Below are 21,414 nucleotides of genomic sequence, written 5' to 3'. Positions count from 1 at the left end.
GTGCGCATTAAGTATAATGTTGGCCATAACTCTAAAGATATTTCCATCAAACTTGGTACACCATTTTCACCACGACAGTATGCATATGTATAGCAAGTCCCACAATTCTACAAAAGAGTTATGTGCCTTTTTGACTGATTGTTTTCCATTTGTGATGCGCCTGTTATTAAACTTACATGGCTGGAAATGTTGAAATTAAAGTTGTCATGCCCAATCTAGCTTGAACTAACTAGTCAGCTTCACATGTATTTACATATAACAGATGTTAAGATACCATGCAATGTTACGAAACAAAGATTTTTTGGTAGCAGAAGAAAAGCTTATAAGATTTTTTGCAAGGTATTCAATCGTTTTAGCTTTATTTCTAGTCGTATTAATGTTACATTAATGTTCCTTTTGAAGGATTCACTCTTATTTCGATGCTTTCATTCTATGGTATGCATTCAGCATGTTTGCTTTTTGTCTGTTAATAACTGTTCCAGTGTCTTTGTTTGACCATTTACAGGTGGACTCCCCGCTCGGCATTCATCCAACAAAAAACAGGAGTTCCGTGAAAAGACCACTAGTAAGTTTACAACATTTTTTTTATAAGAATATTTATTGTGTAATCTCGACAAATTTATTGTGGTTTTGAGCCCCATCAGGTGAGAGTGGTGTAATTTTACCCAATATGATGTGGGTTTGAGCCCCACCAGGGTAGAGTGGTTCAGTGGTATCGATGTAATCTCACCCAATATATTGTGGGTTTGAGCACCACCAGGGTAGAGTGGTCTAGAGGTATCGATGTAATCTCACCCCATAATTTGTGGGTTAGAGCCCACCAGGGTAGATTGGTCTAGTGGTATAGGTGTTCTCTCCCTCAAGATATTGTAGGTTTGTGCATCACAAGGGTAAGAAAGTTCTGTAGTGGCAGAGTATCCCTTAAACCATGATATTGTGGGTTTAAGCCTCACTTGGAGAATATACTTTTGGCCTGCCAGATTTCTATCAAGGAAATGGACACAAATTATTCATATCAACTTGTAGCCACATGTGCCTTCACAATTAAGCTGAGATCATTTTTGTAATTCTTAATGTCTTAGATGTATTAAGAATGCTTGTACTAGCTCCCTTATTCCATTTCTTTGACATAAGCTGAAAAAATGTATTTATGACCTACCTTCCAGCCTGAGATCCCAAAGTACAGTAAGCCAGTGAACCCTGGGGCTACCCCAGGTGGTTTTGCAGATAAGGACTATATCTCATATACCGTGTCTGCCCCCAGCGGAAGAGGAACTGCCATCTTCTCAGCTGATGGTGAGTTAGTCAAGTGGTTCTGAGCTTTGTCCATAGACAAGGAAAATACCTCTTGCATAGCATTTTTAATACGGAACAAGACTGATAATAAAAAAGATAAAAAAAAGTCAAAGTCATCTAAGGACAATCTTGAAATTTCCTTTTAGCTGAAACTGATTCAGTGGTAAAATCTGGAGACCTTGTATATGTCAACAACTCGAGTCATTTTCAGCAGTTCTGTTTCTTGGCGAAAAATACTAAAGGCATTGCAATAAGTTGTGCATAAACATAAACCTTTGCCCGTTAAAGAAACTTTGTACACATGTTGCCAGAGACAATACGCACATGCATAGCAAGACCCATAACTCTGATTGTAACGATTATAGAGTTATGTATTTTTTTTGACTGGAAAAAAACAATAACGGACAATTAAGTATCTTTGACATGTATGCGGAGCTGATTGAAAGCCCAGATCCGAAGGCATGTGCAGAAGAAGGTTACGAGGCTTAATGACTAACCAGCCATGCAGCATGCCTGACGGTCAGATTTTTCATCTGCCCAGTTTACTTGTTAACAATACATTTCATGCATACTGAAAATTTAAATTGTGAAATTTTGAAGGTGTAAGTGTTGATTTTAGATATTCCACTAAATAGCATTGAAGTGAAGATCCAAAAGTTCTCGATTGACATCTCTATTTTGAGGTTTTTATTAAAAAAAATCTATTAATATTTTTGTTGATGTATATTGTTTTGACTTTGCTCTTCATAATTGTTCTATTTTTAATTTAGTATCATTATCCATTTAAGTATTATTCTGAAATGGCGCGTAGATGCACAAGAGTCATCTTACCCGGGGTGGCCCAGTCTGTTATGCAAGAATTGGTGTTCCCTCAACTGTGCTTTAATTCATTTATTTATTTGTCGTAATCTATCATGTTCTATAAACTTACTTGCATTTATGCTGACAAAACCTTTCCTTTCTAGAGAACCAGATTATGTCTGAAACAGATCGTGAGGACATTCCCGCTGATGTTGTTCCTCTACCTGACCGACCAACTAGGTAAATATTGGGGGATATGACCTGTTTGAATCTGTTGCAAGGATCAAATTGATGAACCATGATCCTTATTCATGTCAATTGTTTCAGTAGATCTTTTAATAATGAGACATTTGGGGAGAGTAGTGCTTCGATTATGTTCAAAAGGGGACAGATTGATTCATCTGCTGAACTAAATCAAGCGCTTTAAGTAAATTATTGATATTTGTGTGACTACTGTTTTGGTTGCATTATATTTCAATTAAAAAAGGTTGCTTTCAGTGACATGTTTTATATATAAATATAAGTTCTCCCGTGTAAAATGTCAATTGAAACCTTAAGTTTCTCAGTTCTTGATTTCTTGTTGATCTCATGAATGTACAATTATGATGTAGGATTAATAGCACAACCAAAGTCACGTGGTAAGAAAGTTTGGTAGAATTAACTCACACTTTATTTGCTTTGCACTTCTTTATGTAGATGTTAACTACACTTCTTAGTGGAAAAGACAATTGTTTCATGAAATAATATACATATGAACTTGTTAGTTAATGGTCTTAAAGTCAAACTCACTAAAAAGTAGGTCAAGGAAGGCAAAAAAATATAGTTATCAATCAAGTTTATGAGATGTCTTGTGCAGTTGTACAACATTTCATAACTGCTGGTATAAACATTCAGCTATAATATTCAGCAGATGAACATGGATATAAACCATCTCTTATTATTTAACACTGTCAGTTGTTTCTTCATCAGCTTTATCTGCATGAAGTATATAACACTTGGTTTAAAAAAGAGATCATTGTCAACAATATTTTGCACAAATGTTTTAAACTTTGGACAACAGTCAAAGATTCCATGAGACTTTTGACTGTGACCTTGACCTTTGCTCTACTCACCCCATTCCAAATAGGGGTCATTCTAGTAAGGGCAACCTACCACTGCATTTCCATGGCCCTAGGTAAAACTGTTCTTTAGTTATTTTGAAGGTAAATATTTCATAAGAAAGTTGTATTTGAACTTGACCTTTGTCCTACTGAACTCGTCAACAATAGCGGGCATCAGCTGTTCAAGGGAAACCTAATTCCACTAAAGTTAAATGGTCCTAGGTTATTGGTTCTCAAGTTTGTTTAAGGCAGTTGACTCTGACCGTGACCTTTGTCCTTCTGATCAATAGGGGTAATCTGCGGGTCAATGGAAACCTACCAAATTTTATAGTTCTATGTTTAACCTATCACTAAAGTTTCATGGCCATAGGTCAACGCCGTCTAGTGTTATTGTGTGGGCAAAGGTTTCTTACGACCGTTGACCATGACCTTTCACCTACTGAACTCAAAAGCAATACGTCATCCACTGGTCATGGGCAACCTACCACTAAAGAATCGAGCAGTCATGTGGACACTGTTTCCCCTCAATGGTTGACCGTCAATTTTGACCTAGTGACTTTATAAAAAAAAATATTTGCATGGTCCTAGGTCAGACCATTATATAGGTACTCTGAGTACAAAACCTTACTAAGATCATTGACCGTGACCCTGAGCTTTGATCAACTGACCTCTAAAACAACAACAGTCATCTTCTTTTAAAGGAGTGAACACAAATTAGGTTAAGCAGCGTTATGAAGAGAATGAACTTGAAAAATAAATGTTTTACTTTATTCCAATCTCGAAATATGTATATTTCTAAGAAACCATTGTCTTCAATATGTCTCTTCACTTATAGTTTATTGACAAATAACTTGTATGTCATACATCTTAAGACTCTCAAAATCTCATTGTAGTTACATGTAACGCAATAATTTGTTATGTTTTATTTAAGAGTGTATGTATTCTCTTCATTATCTAGTAAAGTAGTTATCACAGTAATGTATAATTAATAATAACATTATACTACGGTTATACAGTTATGAGGTATATTATGTAATGATAAGATATATTATAGATAGATAGACGGTCATCAGAATCAATTCCTTTTCTTCATTCATATGTTTATGATTATTTATATTCTTATTGAGTCATTTGACATTAGTGCTTTGCAAAAAAGATTCTTGAATTATTAATTGCAGTGTGCGTAGAACTCGTTTTGACCTAAGCATGTTGACATATATATTACATACAGGCGAATTTCCTCTAAAATAGTATACTAACAAACTACATGTTTGAGACATTGTGTTTTGACAGAAGAAAAAGACAACCTTAAATCTGCACTCTCACAAATTTACCAATTTTACAACTTTTTTTATTTTTTTGTCATGGAAAGAGCAAATTTTTGCGTAGATATCTGCAAACCAATGGTATGAGATCGCTGACAAAAAATCAGGTCGTAGATTTTCATATTTCCGTCCGAAAATTAATGTTTTATGGCTTAAACCGTTACTAACTTACTTACATAAATATACAAATCTGCGATCTAATTTATTGTCAGCAGTCTTATATAACTGGTTTCCATGGAATTTCGCTAAAAATTGCTCGTTTCAAGACAAAAAATAAAATAAAAAGTTGTAAAAATGGTAAATCTGTGAGAGTGCAGCTTTAATGTACCTGTTCTTTGTTAACACACGTGTTTATGTTTATGTTGTATGAGTATATTGGAGTATATAGTTGAGTTTCGACTACTGAGATACTGGTTGAACTTGTGGTATTATAAACGTATATATGTAAAAATAATGGCATCATCACCACCAACAAGTCTCATGCACGTGTAACTTGATTGATTAGAAAAAAACTCTCGCTTATTTCTACCTGCACATTCTTATATATCTTTATTTATTACATCTGTTTTTCTTTATTCACATGAAATGTGTGGGATATTTTGCTTCTCTTGTTTAAGGGCTAGGTTAAGCATGGTGCCTTTGACCATTTTTGCTCAAAATAAACAAATATCATACACTAATTTGCATATATATATATATATATATATATATATATATATATATATATATATATATATATATATATAGAATTTTAATTTGATATGCCAAAAATAAAGACTAGTTCTAGGTGTCGTTTAAAATAAGAATCTCGGGAGCAGTTTTCGTACCTATTGAAACTCTCGAAAATCCTTTCTAGGATGTTTGATGAAATGGCGCCTTGGTTCTGATTAGAAGGTTATGTAGATTAGTTTTAATTAAAACCTTCTCCTTGTGTCTATTTCAGAAACTCTGCCCCACCCTCCAAGACGTCCAGTCCAGTAAAGCAACACAAAGGTCCCGTGATCATTGTTCCTCATGTCACGTGACACAAATACTGTTTTTAACTGTTGTACATAGTGCAAAATAGCAAAGCCTCTGCAAAATCCGTGTGTTGTTTTGAACTGGTTTCACACTAAATGTCTTTTACTGCTGGATAATGTAAATACATTTACTGCTGAATTGGCGTTTATGTTGAATTATCTGCAATAAAAGTCATTTACTGCTGAATTGGGATTCACAGTGATTATTGTGAATTGCTGAATTCGTTTCACTGATAATTCCGTTTCGCGATTAATGTCATTTACTGATTAAATGGCGTCACTGCCTAATTGGTTACATAATGAATGTCATTTACTGCTGAAATGGGTTTCTCGATGAATTTTATTTACTGCTGAATTTGTATCACTGCTGAATCGGTTTCGAGATGAATGCCATTTACCGCTAATTGCGTATCACGATGAATGTCATTTAATTGTAATTTACTGCTGAATTTATTTCATGATAAATGTCATATACTGCTGAATTTATTTTACGATGAATTCCATTAATGTATGATTTTAAGCTGTGTCGTGTTTGTGAGATTTAATTAATGATATAATGCTGCTAATAATTGTTTATTGTTGTTGTATGCATTATTTAATAAACCATATGAAATAAATTGTTACATGTGTTTAATGTACATGCACGTTTGTCAACGTCTTTTACCTTCAATTTTACAATAAAAAATAACTCAATAATTAGTTACATAAATAAATATATCAAAGAAATATTGTCCTAAAACCATAGATATGATATTTCTGCGGGATATATAAATAATAACTTTACCTTTGAGCTTAAATGATAAATTTACCAATGAGCTAATAAAACAAGTACAAGATGATTTATTTTTTGTTCTTTTAAGCCATGCAAAACTTGTCAAATCATTTCCTCCCAATTTTCTTAAGGTTTCGACCCAAATCCACTTTTAAAACGGATGTTCGTTAAATATTACTGATATGATTGAAATAATGTAAAATAACGTCGTTCGGCCATAAAATATATTCATTAACTTCTCACCTTCGCATGTAAATTATGCATATGTATAGTAACCAAAGGTACGTACCGAATTCAAATATACGTGTCAACATTGCAAACTTGATATTATTCAATATTTACAAAAAGACTATCCATCTTATGCCCTTGGGGTATTGATACGTTAATTTGTTTCAGCAGGGTTCTAAATTAATTAAAGATGCACTATTACTCCCAAATAAGTTTTACGACAATTAATTTACATGTAATTGCTTTGATATACCGAAAAGAATTGATAAATGTCGATGACAATGGTTCTTCTGAAGGATACTGGGTTTAATATGAAAGAAAGGTGAAGAAAACATGACATTTCTACCCTGTGAGACTAAAGTAGATCACAGTAGTCTTTTAGCACTCTTGTTACCAGTAATCATTATAATATATTCTATAAATGCATTATTTAGTAAGTAGTTAAATCTGTACCACTCAAAATTTATCTTTGTTATACAACTGTATGTATTGATTTTGATTAAGAGTGTCACTTTAAGACAATGCTTAATGACGATGGCTGCATCAATGTCCATTGCTTGGTGTCTGTTTGGCTTTGATCGGTGTGCCTTTGAACGAGATCTTGGTTAGATTTGAGTTTTGTCCTTGTTGTTTCCAATGATGTAAGTTTAATGGAGAAATTACCAGTGACGTGTCTCGAAAGTTTGTTGAATCCATTTCCAAAAAAAAGAAGATTAAATTGAGACTGCTAACAGAAAAACAAAACAACCATGGGCCAAAATAAAAAGCAGACATTTCATGATAGGTGGACCCTAGCACTTAAAGGCCTTGTTAAATCCTTCTATAGTTACCCGACCCCCCCCCCCCCCCCCAAAAAAAAAAAAAAAAAAAAAAAAAAAAAAACAACAAAAACGTGTATTGTACACAACCTCAGTGTATTGATCTTAATCTAACTGCCTAATTGTCTGAGTACCCTGCTGTGCCGTTTTGGAGGTTTTATTATAAAAATGGACACTAAATGGCCCAGTGTCAATAAACAAATAAACAGGAAATTGGCCCCTTCTGTGACATCAGTGCAATTAGCAGGAAAAGCACAGCACGGTATTGCATGGGTGAAAGATTTCCGTATTTTCGGTCTTCTCAGTGGTCATTTTCTAAATCGTGTAAATCCGGGGAGTTTTTCGGGGGGTGGAGGGGGTACCCCAAACCCCATCATTAACATCGCGATCTACTCAAAATCGAAGATAAAACAAAGTTAAATTTTCCCAAATTCGTTCTATAAATAGCGTTGCCATATGTGGTAAAATTCTATATCAGCCGAACGTTTCTGAAAATAGTCGTTTCTTTTCATAAAAAGAATGTCATTCCAATGTTCTCCGAATAACCTCGGCAGTTTCCGCGCCAACAAAAACTTGGATGGCGGAGAAAGCCGGTTTTCGCCGAATATTTACGGTCAGTATCCTTTACGACTTTTACGACATACCGCAAATTGGAGGCAAAAATAAACAATGAAATAAATCGAAATACTGCTGTCAAAATTAAACAATGAAGTTTGTACCCCCAGGGTATAATACTAAAGATCTTGAATAGCCTGCGAAAAAAAACAAATGGAAGTGGCAATGGCTGGCAAAAGTCTATTCGAAGGGTGTGAAATGGTCCAATTGGTAACTTGATAAAAATACAAAACACTATTCAATATAAATCTTTAATTGTATTCTGTTTTTTATTTTATAACTTTTATTGAATGAGTTACAGAGTTAAATGAATTCATGATAAATGAGCAAGAATTGAAGTATTGAGTGATGTTTCTGTCAGGGGCCTTATGTACATATGTATGTTGACAAAAGCTGCCAGAAATATTATAAATATACAACATAGATTTGATGTAAAAAAAAACAATAATTTAAGAATATAGATTTCATCGACATTGCTTTCTTTTAAATTTCATCTATAACCTACTATCATTAAATTTTAAATTTTCTTACACATTTTCTCAACTAACATCCCAAAACAGATAACTCGAATACCTTCTCATGGTTTATTTTGGTACACGACTTTTGTATACATTATCAATATATGTATGATTTACATGTATAGTTGAGAATATGAAATTGAAAAAAAAAACAACATGTTCAGGTGGGGAAAAACTTGAATTGTCCAAATATAACAGAATCATCAAGATCTGATAAAAGATACGCTGTCGAACATTTGCTTTTCTTTTTGATATCATATTTTCAATTTAATGGCAAATAAATATTTTTACACTGGAGAGGTAAGTTTTATACGAAAAGACCATTTCGATTTCCATTAGTCACGCAGCCAATAAAGCCAAATAACAGGAACACTTGGATCTGTTTATTTCTCCTCGAGTCGTGTTGCTTCTTCTGTTTTAGTCTTGATCGAGTTCCTTTCTCTTACATTATACTGTACAAACAGTATGCAGGGAACCAGACAACACTTGTGTTTAGTTTCAACTGGCGGTATTCAAATAGCATCGTTGTGGTAAAAAATAATTTCGGCTTCTATTTTTAAGCTCCAGGATCGACGTCTACGTCATCTTTGTATGTTTCGTCATCAACTGGCACAATTTCTGTAGGCGCACAGATTTGTTGCTTCATCGTCTGTCTCAATGTCTTTAAGTCCAATTCTGATTTCATTTGCTCTTTTGCCCATTTATGCATTTCAACAACCATCGATGTCAGAACGTTTTTGCACAAAACTTTGTTTTTGACCATGTGAGGTAATACTGTGTACTCTGACCCTTCAATATCCATTTTAACAAAAACTGCTTTGGGATTTAGTGGTTTAATTTCCTTATTGATGAATTGCACAATATCAACTGTTGGTATTTCGTATCTAGTCATGGATTCTTTATCTTTAATCGCGACATCAAGGATCCCTGCACCCCAGTCTAAGTCAAAATTAGTCTCCGAATAAATTGTCACGTTCCTATTCTGTTCATTGGAAACTGCATTGTTGTAGAAGGTAACACGAAGCCCTTTTCGTTTGTAGGCATCTTCAATGTACTTCAACCTTGTAAAATGCCGTGGATTTGCCTCAAATCCAAAAGCACACGCATATTTTCGTCTTTGTTCGACGTTTCCAAATATTTTGTCGAAATACGGGAGGACCTTAGCTCCTGGGTATAGCGCTGGTTCAAACAGTTTTCGAATTTGTACGCCTTTGTTAGATCCAAGGTCCAAGTATACGTAGCGACATTCTTCTTGTGGTACATAAGAGAACGATGTTTGCACATTGTGCGCTCCATTTTGTATGTTACTTCTTACAAGGATATCAACAAGCAAAACGCACAGTAGTATAAGAAAAAGTGCTATGTTACGAATCCAGCTATTGCGGATAACGCTGACCATTGTTGATGAAAAATCAAAATCGAACTTTACATTCCAAATAAAATATGCAAATGGTGAAAATTATTGTTTCCCTATATTGGTAGTCAATGGTAATTATTTTAACATAAGATACGATATTGTGAAGATTTTTAGATAAAAAACTAATTTAAAAGTATACGCTATCATTCATTAAATTAATTAACGAAAGTAATTTCAATTACATTCAGATCGATATACTAAACTGTTGACGTCGGTCAACTTATCAGTGCATAGTTGAAAAAAAAGACAATTTCAAACGATTTTTTGTCTTTTTCGGTGTATGAGCAGAAAAGAGTATTAATACCACCGTCGGGAATGAAATGTATGCAAGGCCAGAACAAAAACAAAGTGTATTTTTAATATAAACATACATTTTAGATTTTTCAAAGATAAACATAACTAGTTAAAGTTTTATTGGTTATATTGGCAGTTTATTAGCCTTTGGTCATAAACAAAAACATGGAGAATGGGATGTACTCAAATTGTAAAGGTGAAAAAACGAATATTTTGACAAGTACATAATGAAAGAAACAAAATAGATCGTGAACTATTTCATATATGATTACGAGACAACTGCATTCACTCTGACGGGACGTCTAAGCACAGCATTTTAAATATATTTAGGCAAACATCTTTTTTTAAATAGTAATAGTAGATTTTGATGACATTATAAACATGAATGTATTCCAAGTATCCCCACAAGATTTTCTCTCACCTAGTACACACCAACAAATATACTTAAAGATGCACTTTTACTCCCAAATAAGATTTAACACATTTAATACAATTGTTTAAATATACCAAAAAGAATGAATAAATGTCGAATAGTGCTTATGAAGGATACGAGATTTATTTGAAAGAAATGTGCAGAAAACACGGTATTGCTACCTTATGAGACGATAGTAGATCGTAGTAAATCTTAAATCATTCACCAATCATTTTAAAAAAACCTGCGTTTTGAGCTATTAAACACACAGTTATAATAGTGTTACCAGTAATTAATAGTTTGCATAACTGCATTATTTAGTAAATAGATGAGGGTTTATCACTCAAAATTTATGTTTGTTGTACATGTGTATATAGTGATTTTGAATAAGAGAGTCACTTTAAAGACCATATTCAAATGAAACTATTTCCATAAAATACAGTTTTAAACCACAAAGCTCATTTGTAAAACAACAACAACAAAAACAATAACATTATAGAAAGCAATGTTCGCAGATAGCTTACTTAAACGGACACTGTAATATAAATAGTAGTTAATCAAACTAAAAGAAACCCATTTAGAATTGTTAAACGTATTAGATTCATACGGCATTGCGATGGTTTTATTTTATTCAAATATCGAAACATGTTAATAACTAAGAAACTAATGTCTTCAATATGTCTCCTTACTTATACTTAAAGCTTTTTGACAAATAACCTTTATGTCATGCATCTTGATACTTATGTGAACAACTACAGAAACAAGCTCAGTAGCCAAACGTTTAAACATAAACCCTGTTAAATGGCACATGGTAAACGCCAAAGACATAAAACACACACGCACACACGCGCACGCACGCACGCACGCACACACACACACACACACACACACACACACACACACACACATAAGCACAAACTAGAAACATGGAACAGCAGCACAAAACTCCACTAACAGCACAGTGCATATATACTATATAAAAAAACTAGGTATGCTTATCAGGGATTGTTAGGTAGCGCCTTGGAACGGTCAGTAAAATGTAAATTTACTGGGAGTTTAAACCAGTTTACATGCACAACCCTCACTCTTATCCCAACAATCCCAAATGAAGAAAAAACGTAAAGGTAAACCTTATCAAATTATGCATTAACTTGAGGAAACGATAAATTGTGTTCAATGTTCATTACATATACCTGGTATGTCATGTTTTTTTAATACCAAAATATATATTATTCATATACACGGTCATTGGAAGCAAATCAAGCAAGCAATTTCTCACTTTATATAATCATGTATAAATCTATATTTATAAACAATTAATTTTGGGTCTATTGACAAATAGTTGTTTGAGACTAGGTGCTGATTTTGTCTATGGAATCCTGCAGTGACTGAATGTCGGTAATGAACATGAAAGTGAAAGTAGACAGATGAAGTTAATTGTACGTATCTACCTCCATAGCTTAAATTTAAATTTAACTGTAAACCTGTGTTCTATAAATTTATATTGGTTTGGTTCCGATTCATAAATATAATGAGATTTTAGTGTCAAGGTTTTTTGGGTGAAAATGTCACAAAGGAGTTCAAAACTTACGAACCTGTAGCTAAGGCGCCGAATGTAACGGCAAAACTTTATATTTATTTTAATATTTTGTTTTAATATGGCCCCATGTTATAAGTAAAAGTATAATGACATGAATTCAAATCTGAATACTTAAGAATGGGCGGATAGAGCTAAGCTATCGAGCCCTTTTTTAATCATTAAGATTTTAATCAGGTCATCCTACTGGCTTAGAATACAACCTCATTGGCTGACAAATTGTCAACGCAAAATTTGTCCCAGGTATTGTGTATCGAAAGATTGGCAGTGTGCGGCATTTTTAACATCCACATTTTGTAGAAAAGATGATTTCATAAAGAGATGTTAACGATCTGTGTGTGTGCGTGTGTGCGTGCCTGCGTGTGTTTGTGCGTGAGTGCGTGCCTTTGTGTGTGTTAGTGTATACGAGTGCGTGCGTGTGTGTGTGTTTGTGTGTTTCACCATAAACATCTACGTGCGCTTTTATAAAACACATTTCTTAATAGAATGTGTTGATAAAAACCCTTCGTCAATATTTCAAAGAAAGCTTATTCTGGAGTATTAATTGTTAACTTATTCTAAGACTTACAGATATTAACCAGTTTTCTAAGCAACATATTCCAAGAGAGAATGCGCGTTTAAAAGGTGAAAAACATTTCATACGAATTATTTATAATTATAGCCTAAATGATATATAGACAACTATAGTCTATATAATAAAAGATAAATATTTTCTTATATTGTAACGCTCAAAGGAACTTTACGACTAACTGTCGTAAACTTCCAGACTTCTCTGGACGATTTATTTCAAATCTGTCACAATTCTCGTTTATATACGCATTTTTTCAACAAATTATTAAGTACCGAAGCTCAACAAAATACGATAAAACTTTAAAAATAAACAGCTGTGATCAGACCTGGGTTTAATGTTTCAACCCTGTCATGAATGCAGTTATTTAAAATAGCATCGTATCTAGTTGCATGACATCATTGATTATCACCAAGGCAGCAGCGTCTATGCCCGCCTTCTGGAAAGGGTTAAGGTGAATCAGCTCCGCATTGACCGCTTCATGTTCGTTTTTTGCTTTCATCTGTGGACACGTACATTTCTTGAAAACATAACATGATAAGCATTTTATGGCAGCCTGGGATAGGAAACGAATCGCCAGTGACTATCATATCTCTACAGGCAGTCATATATCTTTTCAACATTTTGACCCCGGATTAACTCATTGAAATGCTTAAAAAGATTCATCATGCCAAATGCAATTTCCCTCTGACAAAAGTCAATATCCCAATCCTCAGGCCCCAATTTCTCGAAACTTCTTAAGTCCCTTATAACAGGATTTAGCTAATCTCACTATTTTTGTTATTCTATAAAATGTGTTATATTTACTTCTTCAAGAATTTTTAGAAATTTTGTTGGAATAATCTGTATGATTATCAGAATAAACCATTTTTCATTTACCAAAAAACATTTTCAGTATGTATTTTGGCTAATTGAAATAAGCGACTTAAGCCTGTTAAGCTTAAGAAGTTTCGAGAAATGGGGGCCTGCAGAACAAGAAAAAACTTGATGATAAAGTGTAAACACATACCCATTTTCACGTTGTTACAATCTAGAGTTCTAAATATAATTATATTTATTATTAATAACTGAACATGAACTTTTATGAAAACACGTACTGATTGTTCTTGGAATGTGTCCCTTAAACAGTATCAAAGATGACATTAAGTTAAGCATTAAATGTTAAAATACTTGAAAATATTCAACTTGCGCAAAGAAACTTGCCGAATTTCGTTCATCTATCACGGTGCAATTGTAAAACAGTTTGGCATCAAGGCAGCCCACGCAAGGGCTATCAAACGTTCAAATGCGCAGTAGCGAAGACTCACTGATACGAAGGCAAAGGGGCGTTTGGACGAAGGTGAAAAAGCGATTTTACCTTCGCGGCTCCTTCTTCCTTACGTTTTTGTCGTCTTTGTCGTCGTGTCTGGCGTCTTTGCCTTCGTCCCTTATACTCATTCGCCTTCGTGCTTTAGTGTCTTCGTTGAAAACACGAATGCGAAGGACGGAGACACGACGATCCTAATTAAACAACGTTGTATAATGCATGCATTGTATGTTAAACCAACATTACTCTTAAATATTGAATATATATTGTTGACGAGATAAATAAATACATACTTAATCTACCGAATAGCTGACTGAATAAGTAAAGAATGGTTAATGCTCTCAATTTAAGACATACTCTTATTATGTAAAATGAATATATCTTTAAGATGCACTCGTACTCCCAAATAAAATTTACCACATTTAATACAAATGTTTTGATATACCCAAAAGGATCAATAAATATCGACAACAGAGGTTCTTATAAAGGATACCGAGTTTAATTTTAAGGGATTTATTTAGGTGCAGAAAACATGGTTTATCTACCTTATGAACTACAGTTGATCTTATGGTAGATACAGTAAATCTTTAAGCATTCACCAATCAATTAATATATTTGCGTTTTCAGCTATTGGATACATGGTTACAATCTTATTATCGGTATTTTATATTTTCCCTAAATGCAGTATTTAGTAAGTATATAAAGATTTATCACTCAAAATTTATTTTTGTTATACATCTGTATGTACTGATTTTGAATAAGAGTGTCACTTTAACTTTCTGAAAATTTTGACACATTGACGATAATATACTATGAAAAATTCATTAAATATAATTGATATGATAAACATGATATCAAATAGTCTATTGGCCATGAAATATATTCATTAATTTCTCCAGTTTTGTATATTTTGTAAATTATGTATATACATGTATACAGTAACCAACGATTCGTACCGAATTGAAATATACGTGGCAACTTTGTTAACTAAATCTTGCCCAATATTTGAAAAATACCACATGCCCTAGGGATACAGATAGGTAAATATGTTTTCAATAGGGTTGTAAATTAATTAAGATAATGTTTTAGTACATTGATTATCTGTTTGTGTGCTTTATTACTCCAAATACATATGAATTGTGCAGTCATATGTATTTCCATATACAACTGATTTGTGAGAACCACAATATATAGAAAGTGGATATACACGAAGCAATAACACACACACATATTAAGACGTTTCTTTCATTGTTTTCCCAAGTAATAAGGTCAACAAAAAATTTGAATTTCTACAGACATGAAGTTTTGATCATATATTTTATTATAAGTTTGGTCACTTAGTTGTTACTGATCTCTCATTACGTTCAAAACACATGAACCTATAAATTATAAGCAAGGCATATATGTATGTATTTCTAAGTGTTGGGCAATTTTGGAATGGTTTGTGATTTGGAATCAAAGCCGACATGAAAATATCTCCAAACTCAAGGTTATTTTGATGATAAAGTCTTAACTGACATACAAACAAAAGAGTATCGAAGTGAACGTTAGCGCTCCTCTGTATTTTGGTCGAAAACTTTGTACAGTCAGAGTAATGACCTTCCTGTATACATGTGCGGTTTGTCTAGAAACATGTCTTGTAAGTTTAATTTCATTTTCTTGAACGGTTTACGAGTACCTAGCAACCCTTAGTAAAAACACATAGTTGTATATATTATATATGGAGTGTGTTTTTGTGGTGTTTCGTGTTGTTGTTCGTGTTTCTGGCTATTTAATAGTTGTGTTTCTGTTCTGTGTCACTGGCGTTGACACCGAGCCATTGAACGGGGTTTTACTTTTAAAGTTTTGACTACTGGGCTTGTTTCTGTAGTTGTACATGTATATACAAATATAGTCAATGTGACTTTATTTTGCATGTTTGTCTTCCCGAAAAAGGGACATAACTCAACATGTATTCAAATCAGAATTATGGCCATTGGTTCATTTGCGTTTTGTCTCTTGAAACATATAAACCCAGATTTCTTTCGATGTCTTTTAAAAACATTTTTTGAGATATGGTCAAGGTTCAAGTTTGTGCTTGTTTGGTCGAAAAGTGGGCATAACGTGACACTTTTCAAATCAGAGTTTTGAGTCTTGTTTCTATTGTCTCTAGCAACATATGCGTCACAAAGTTTTATTTGACAAAAATTACGGTTTTTGCGTTATGGCCAAGGTTTAATTTTTCTCATTTTTTTATTTTCAAGAAAAAATGTTTGCATTACGACGACCCAAAGGCTATACAAAAATGAGTGGAACAAATCTTTTGAATTTAATATATTGGTATCTTTCATTATCAAATTCATAGAAAGTCTGTAAAGAAAATTAAGAGTGTTTTTGTGTCGCCTGAAAAGACGACATATAGGGGTTACTTTTGTCGGCGGCGTCGGCGGCGGCGGCGGTGTCGGCGGCGGTGGCGGCGGTGGCGGCGGCGGCGTCCGCGTCCCATTTTCGCTTGTCCGGGGTATATCTCCTAAACTATTAGTGGTATCAACTTGAAACTTCATATGTAGATAGATCTAATTGAGGGCAAGTGCAGTGCACAAGAACTGTTACTCTTGCTTTCTTAGTTTTAAACTTATTGCCCTTTGTTATTTTTCATGCTTAAAGTTTTGTCCGGGGCATATCTTGTATAATATAAGAGTTATCAACTTGAAACTTCATATGTAGATAGATCTCATGGAGGGCAAGTGCAGTGCACAATAACAGTAACTCTTGCTTTCTTAATTATAAAATTATTGCCCTTTGTTAATTTTCATGCTTAAAGTTTTGTCCGGGGCATATCTTGAAGAATATAAGAGTTATCAACTTGAAACTTCATAGCTAGATATATCTCATTGAGGGCAAGTGCAGTGCACAATAACAGTAACTCTTGCTTTCTTAGTTTTAAAGTTATTGCCCTTTGTTAATTTTCATGCTTAAAGTTTTGTCCGGGGCATATCTTGAAGAATATAAGAGGTATCAACTTGAAACTTCATAGCTAGATAAATCTCATTGAGGGCAAGTGCAGTGCACAATAACAGTAACTCTTGCTTTCTTAGTTTTAAAGTTATTGCCCTATGTTAATTTTCATGCTTAAAGTTTTGTCCGGGGCATATCTTGACGAATATAAGAGGTATCAACTTGAAACTTCATAGCTAGATAGATCTCATTGAGATAGAGTGCAGTGCACAAGAACCGTTACTCTTGCTGCCATATTTTTAGAGTTATTGCCCTTTGTTAATTTTCTTGCTTAGGTTTTGTCCGTGGCATATCTCGTAAACTATAGGAGGTTTCAACCTGAAACTTATTCCGTAGGTATATCTGATTGAAGGTTCAAATGCCACCTACACTTGAAAGTTAAATGGCAACATCATTGTCTATAAATGAATAAAATGCCAATCTAACAGCTATAATGTCGACAGTAAATAATTCGTCAGACGACCCATCCGACTCGCGGAGTTCTAGTTATACAAGTTATAAAACAAAATAACATACTGACAAACAGAACAGAGGTACCACAGAAAAATAACAAAATAACAAATTCTAAGATATTTTTAAGGTAATTGTCCAATTCCTATACATTGTATAACTTTGTGGTAATATTCAATTATATTTCTCTAGAACTATATTTTATCTTACACATTTGTGTGTCCGGAATAAACGTTAACGTTTTAGATTTCCTTTTGTAGCCACGTGATATTCCCTTTGTAAACATAACTCATCCAATATGCATAGATTCAAAACATTTGTGGAAAACGCTACCTTCTAGTTCGCCATTGACCATACACATCGAAACAAAACTGTTTTGAGGGTACTAACACTTAAGAATCGGTGTCCATTGGTTGGTGTATGTTTGGCTTTAATCGTTGTGCCTTTAGACGAGAACTCCTACATAAATACATATACTATTCAGGTGGAAAATATGAGGCATATACATATTACAGAATCATGTTGCTAGAACACACACCATCGAGCATTTCCTGTTCTTTTTGACATGATATGTGAAAGTCATTGCATGTCAAACTAGCGGGAGTAAGTATTGGACTTAACGTACTATTTCTATATCCATCCATGTCTTGTAGACAATAAAGATAACAGGAACACTTGATCTGTTCATTTATACTCGAGTCGTGTTACTTCATTTATGTGAGGTGTCAACGTGTACTATTCAAATAGTATCGTGGTGGTAATAGTAATTTCCGCTTCTATTTATGCGTCAGGATCGACTTCCACGTCATCTTTGTAGGACTCGTCATCAACTGGCACAATTTCTGTGGGCGCACACATTTGTTTCCTCATCATCTGTCTCAACGTTTTCAGGTCCAATTTTGATTTCATTTGTTTTTTTGCCCATCCATGCATTTCAACAACCATCGAGCTCAGAACGTTTTTGCACAAAACTTTGTTTTTGACCATGTGAGGTAGTACTGTGTACTCTGACCCTTCAATATCCATTTTAACAAAAACTGCTTTGGGATTTAGTGGTTTAATTTCCTTGTTGATGAATTTCACAATATCAACTGTTGGTACTTCGTATCTAGTCATGTTTTCTTTATCGTGAATAGCAACATCAAGGATCCCTGCACCCCAGTCTAAGTCAAAATTAGTCTCCGAATAAATTGTCACGTTTTTGTTTTGTTCATTTGAAACTGCATTGTTGTAGAAGGTAACACGAAACCCTTTTCGTCTGTAGGCATTTTCGATGTACTTTAACCTTGAAAAATGTCGTGGATTTGCCTCAAATCCAAATGCACACGCATATTTTCGCCTGTGATCGACGTTTCCAAATATTTTGTCGAAATACGGGAGGATCTCAGCTCCTGGGTATAGCGCTGGTTCAAACAGTTTTCGAATCTGTACGCCTTTGTTAGATCCAAGGTCCAAATATACGTAGCGACATTCTTCTTCATGAACTCCCTTTGCTTGGTCTACAGCATTCTCTGGCGTGTGCAAATTATCCGCAACAATGAAAAAAGAATTACTGTGACCGTGTCGATCCTGTCTTTGTTTCAAGAAAGATTCCTGTTCTAATGCTTCATTTTTGATGTTACCTTTTACAAAAATATTAACAAAGAAAACACACAGTATTATAAGAATAATAGTTAAATACCGTGGCCATTTTTGGCGGGTAACGCACATCATTTTGATACATATATGAAGAATCAAAAACGACTATTTCAATCAAAACGAAAAAATGCAAATGGCGAAATTTCATTGTATGCATCGTTTCCCACAATTACCAGACCATGGTAATTATTTTAAAATAATTTGGGATACTGTAAAGATCACACGCTGTCATTCATTGAATTAATGAATCTGTTTTCAGTTACATTTAGATCGATATGCTTAACTGTTCCCGGCTTAAATGCATTTATGAATATGTTTTTAGCATAAGTATTTTTGTTTACGTTTAAAACAGGAATTGAATCTTCCATTACACCGGATATATCTTGATTATCAAGAAATTACTTGAATCATTATTAATACTCGGTTTCTTTTCGCAATGAAAATCTGGCGAGTTAAGGAATATTAAGACGTTAGTAACCCATTCGGAGCTCCTCGGCCATTTTTATCCTGTATATGGACGGTTTACAAAGTCAAAAATCGGTACACTTTATCTCCGCTGCAAGTAGATCGCGCAGTAATTTCAATTTAGCAGCTAAACTTAATGACTTAACTCTTGAGAATCTTAATTATGTTTCCAATAATACACTGAACTGGCAATCAATTTAAACTTAGATTAACAAATACCAGCTAAAACACTACATTTATTTAATAATATAATTTAAAATTTTACGAACAACTTCTACTGATATACCGGCATATATCCGAGGTTGTTTTCCATTAAAATGGCCGAGGAGCTCCGAATGTTGAGTAAGATATAATATAATATCTTCCCTTGATTTCATTGACAAAATTAATTTACATTCAGCTTTTTAATATTCTAACATACTAAAATTTGGAAACCGCCTCCCTTGAAAACGCTTGACCTAGACCTTTGATATATGGTATTTAGTCTCATATAGTGACTTTTTACCAAAATTGTTCATATAATGTCCTTAGGGTATAAGCTGTAAGATATAGAATCTTACAAACACAATGACAGTTATGACAATTTTTATTGTAAACTTTCAAATACTACATACTATAACTAGTAAGAAATGAAGAAAATTGAATGTTCGACAACAACCTAAAGCAAGTTAGACATTTTGTAGACAGACGTCTTACATACAAGTGGTTTCTCTTTTGACCAAAATACCGCTAGCTTTTCTAACCAACTATGTTTACATAAAAATAAGTCAATATTTTTAAGAAAAGTCAAATGGTATCTTTTATGTACCTGCACTAACGTTTCCTCACTGGGATAGCACAGACAATTATATTTGCGAATCCTAGCCTCTGATGTTTGAATTATGTCGAAAGAAAGGCGTAAGACACGTTGGCTTGTTAAATTCTGGCATTTATATTGAAAAACATTTATTATTACGTAAAGTGAAACAAGACAATGTGACTTAAAGTTTATAACAAAATGAGGATAGGTAGGGAGGTGTATGTATAAATGAATTTTACATGTTGTAAATAATATTTCATCCAATTATTGCTGCTTATGTCACGTGGCACAAACATGGTTTTTAAACTGTTGTTCAAAGTACAAATTAACAAAGCCTCTACAAATCCCGTATGCTGTTTACTTTGAAATTATTCCACTTACTGAATGAATGTAAGTTAGAATAATGCAATGAGTGTCTTTTACTGCTAAAATGGTTTAATAATGAATGTCATGTTCTGCTCAATTGGTTTCATAATGAAATCCATTTACTGCAAAATCGGGTGCACAATGATTGTTATTGACTGGGAAGACCTGCAAAACAAGAAAAAAACTCGATGTTAAAATGAAAACAAACTCATACCCTTTTTAGTTGTCACCATCTAGAGCTCTGAATATAGTACATTTATTAACAATAACTGAACATGCATGTACTTTGATGAAAACACATAGTGTTCTTGGAATGTGTGACTTAAACAGTATCAAAGATAACATTACCTTGAACATTAAATGTTGAAAGACTTAAAATATTCAACTTGCCTAAAGAAACTTTTTAGTTCATCTATCACGGTGAAATTGTAAACTAGTTTGGCACCAATGCAGCCCACAATAGGGCCATCGAACGTTCGAAGGCGCAGGAGCGAAGACACACAGATACGAAGGCGAAGGGGCGTTGGGACGAACGAGAAAAACCGATGTAACCTCCGCGGCTCATTCTTTCTTACTTTCTCGTCTTCGCCATTGTGTCTGCGCGTCTTCGCCC

The 21,414-nt window shown here is 33.9% G+C and overlaps 3 protein-coding genes across 3 annotated transcripts in view; 1 reads left to right on the top strand and 2 right to left on the bottom strand.

The window, feature by feature from the left end:
• Positions 1-6,357, top strand: part of LOC128231890 (uncharacterized protein C10orf67, mitochondrial-like) — an 88,697-nt gene extending 82,340 nt beyond the window's left edge. The window contains exons 25-28 of the mRNA XM_052945146.1: positions 506-565; positions 1,167-1,296; positions 2,262-2,337; positions 5,466-6,357. Coding sequence (XP_052801106.1) covers positions 506-565; positions 1,167-1,296; positions 2,262-2,337; positions 5,466-5,547 — 348 coding nt within the window. The 3' untranslated portion in view covers positions 5,548-6,357. The remainder of the gene's footprint in view (positions 1-505; positions 566-1,166; positions 1,297-2,261; positions 2,338-5,465) is intronic.
• A 2,691-nt stretch (positions 6,358-9,048) lies between these two features.
• On the bottom strand, positions 9,049-9,891 carry LOC128225429 (uncharacterized). The gene has a single exon (XM_052935393.1). The coding sequence runs from the start codon at positions 9,889-9,891 to the stop codon at positions 9,049-9,051; it is 843 nt and encodes a 280-aa protein (XP_052791353.1).
• Positions 9,892-17,768: 7,877 nt separating this feature from the next.
• Positions 17,769-19,246, bottom strand: LOC128225413 (uncharacterized). The gene has a single exon (XM_052935392.1). It carries the CDS (start codon positions 19,244-19,246, stop codon positions 18,314-18,316), a length of 933 nt encoding a protein of 310 aa, XP_052791352.1. The 3' UTR covers positions 17,769-18,313.
• Between the last annotated feature and the right edge of the window lie 2,168 nt (positions 19,247-21,414).

Source organism: Mya arenaria, chromosome 1, assembly GCF_026914265.1.
Source record: "Mya arenaria isolate MELC-2E11 chromosome 1, ASM2691426v1".
Classification (NCBI taxonomy): Eukaryota; Metazoa; Mollusca; class Bivalvia; order Myida; family Myidae; genus Mya; species Mya arenaria.
The sequence above is the reverse complement of the archived record's forward strand: the minus strand, read 5'-3'. Positions and strand labels throughout refer to the sequence as shown.

What these genes read in the sequence shown, in the direction of transcription:
- LOC128225429 (XM_052935393.1), bottom strand. Translation starts at nt 9,891, where the DNA reads ATGGTCAGCGTTATCCGCAATAGCTGGATTCGTAACATAGCACTTTTT.
- LOC128225413 (XM_052935392.1), bottom strand. Translation starts at nt 19,246, where the DNA reads ATGATGTGCGTTACCCGCCAAAAATGGCCACGGTATTTAACTATTATT.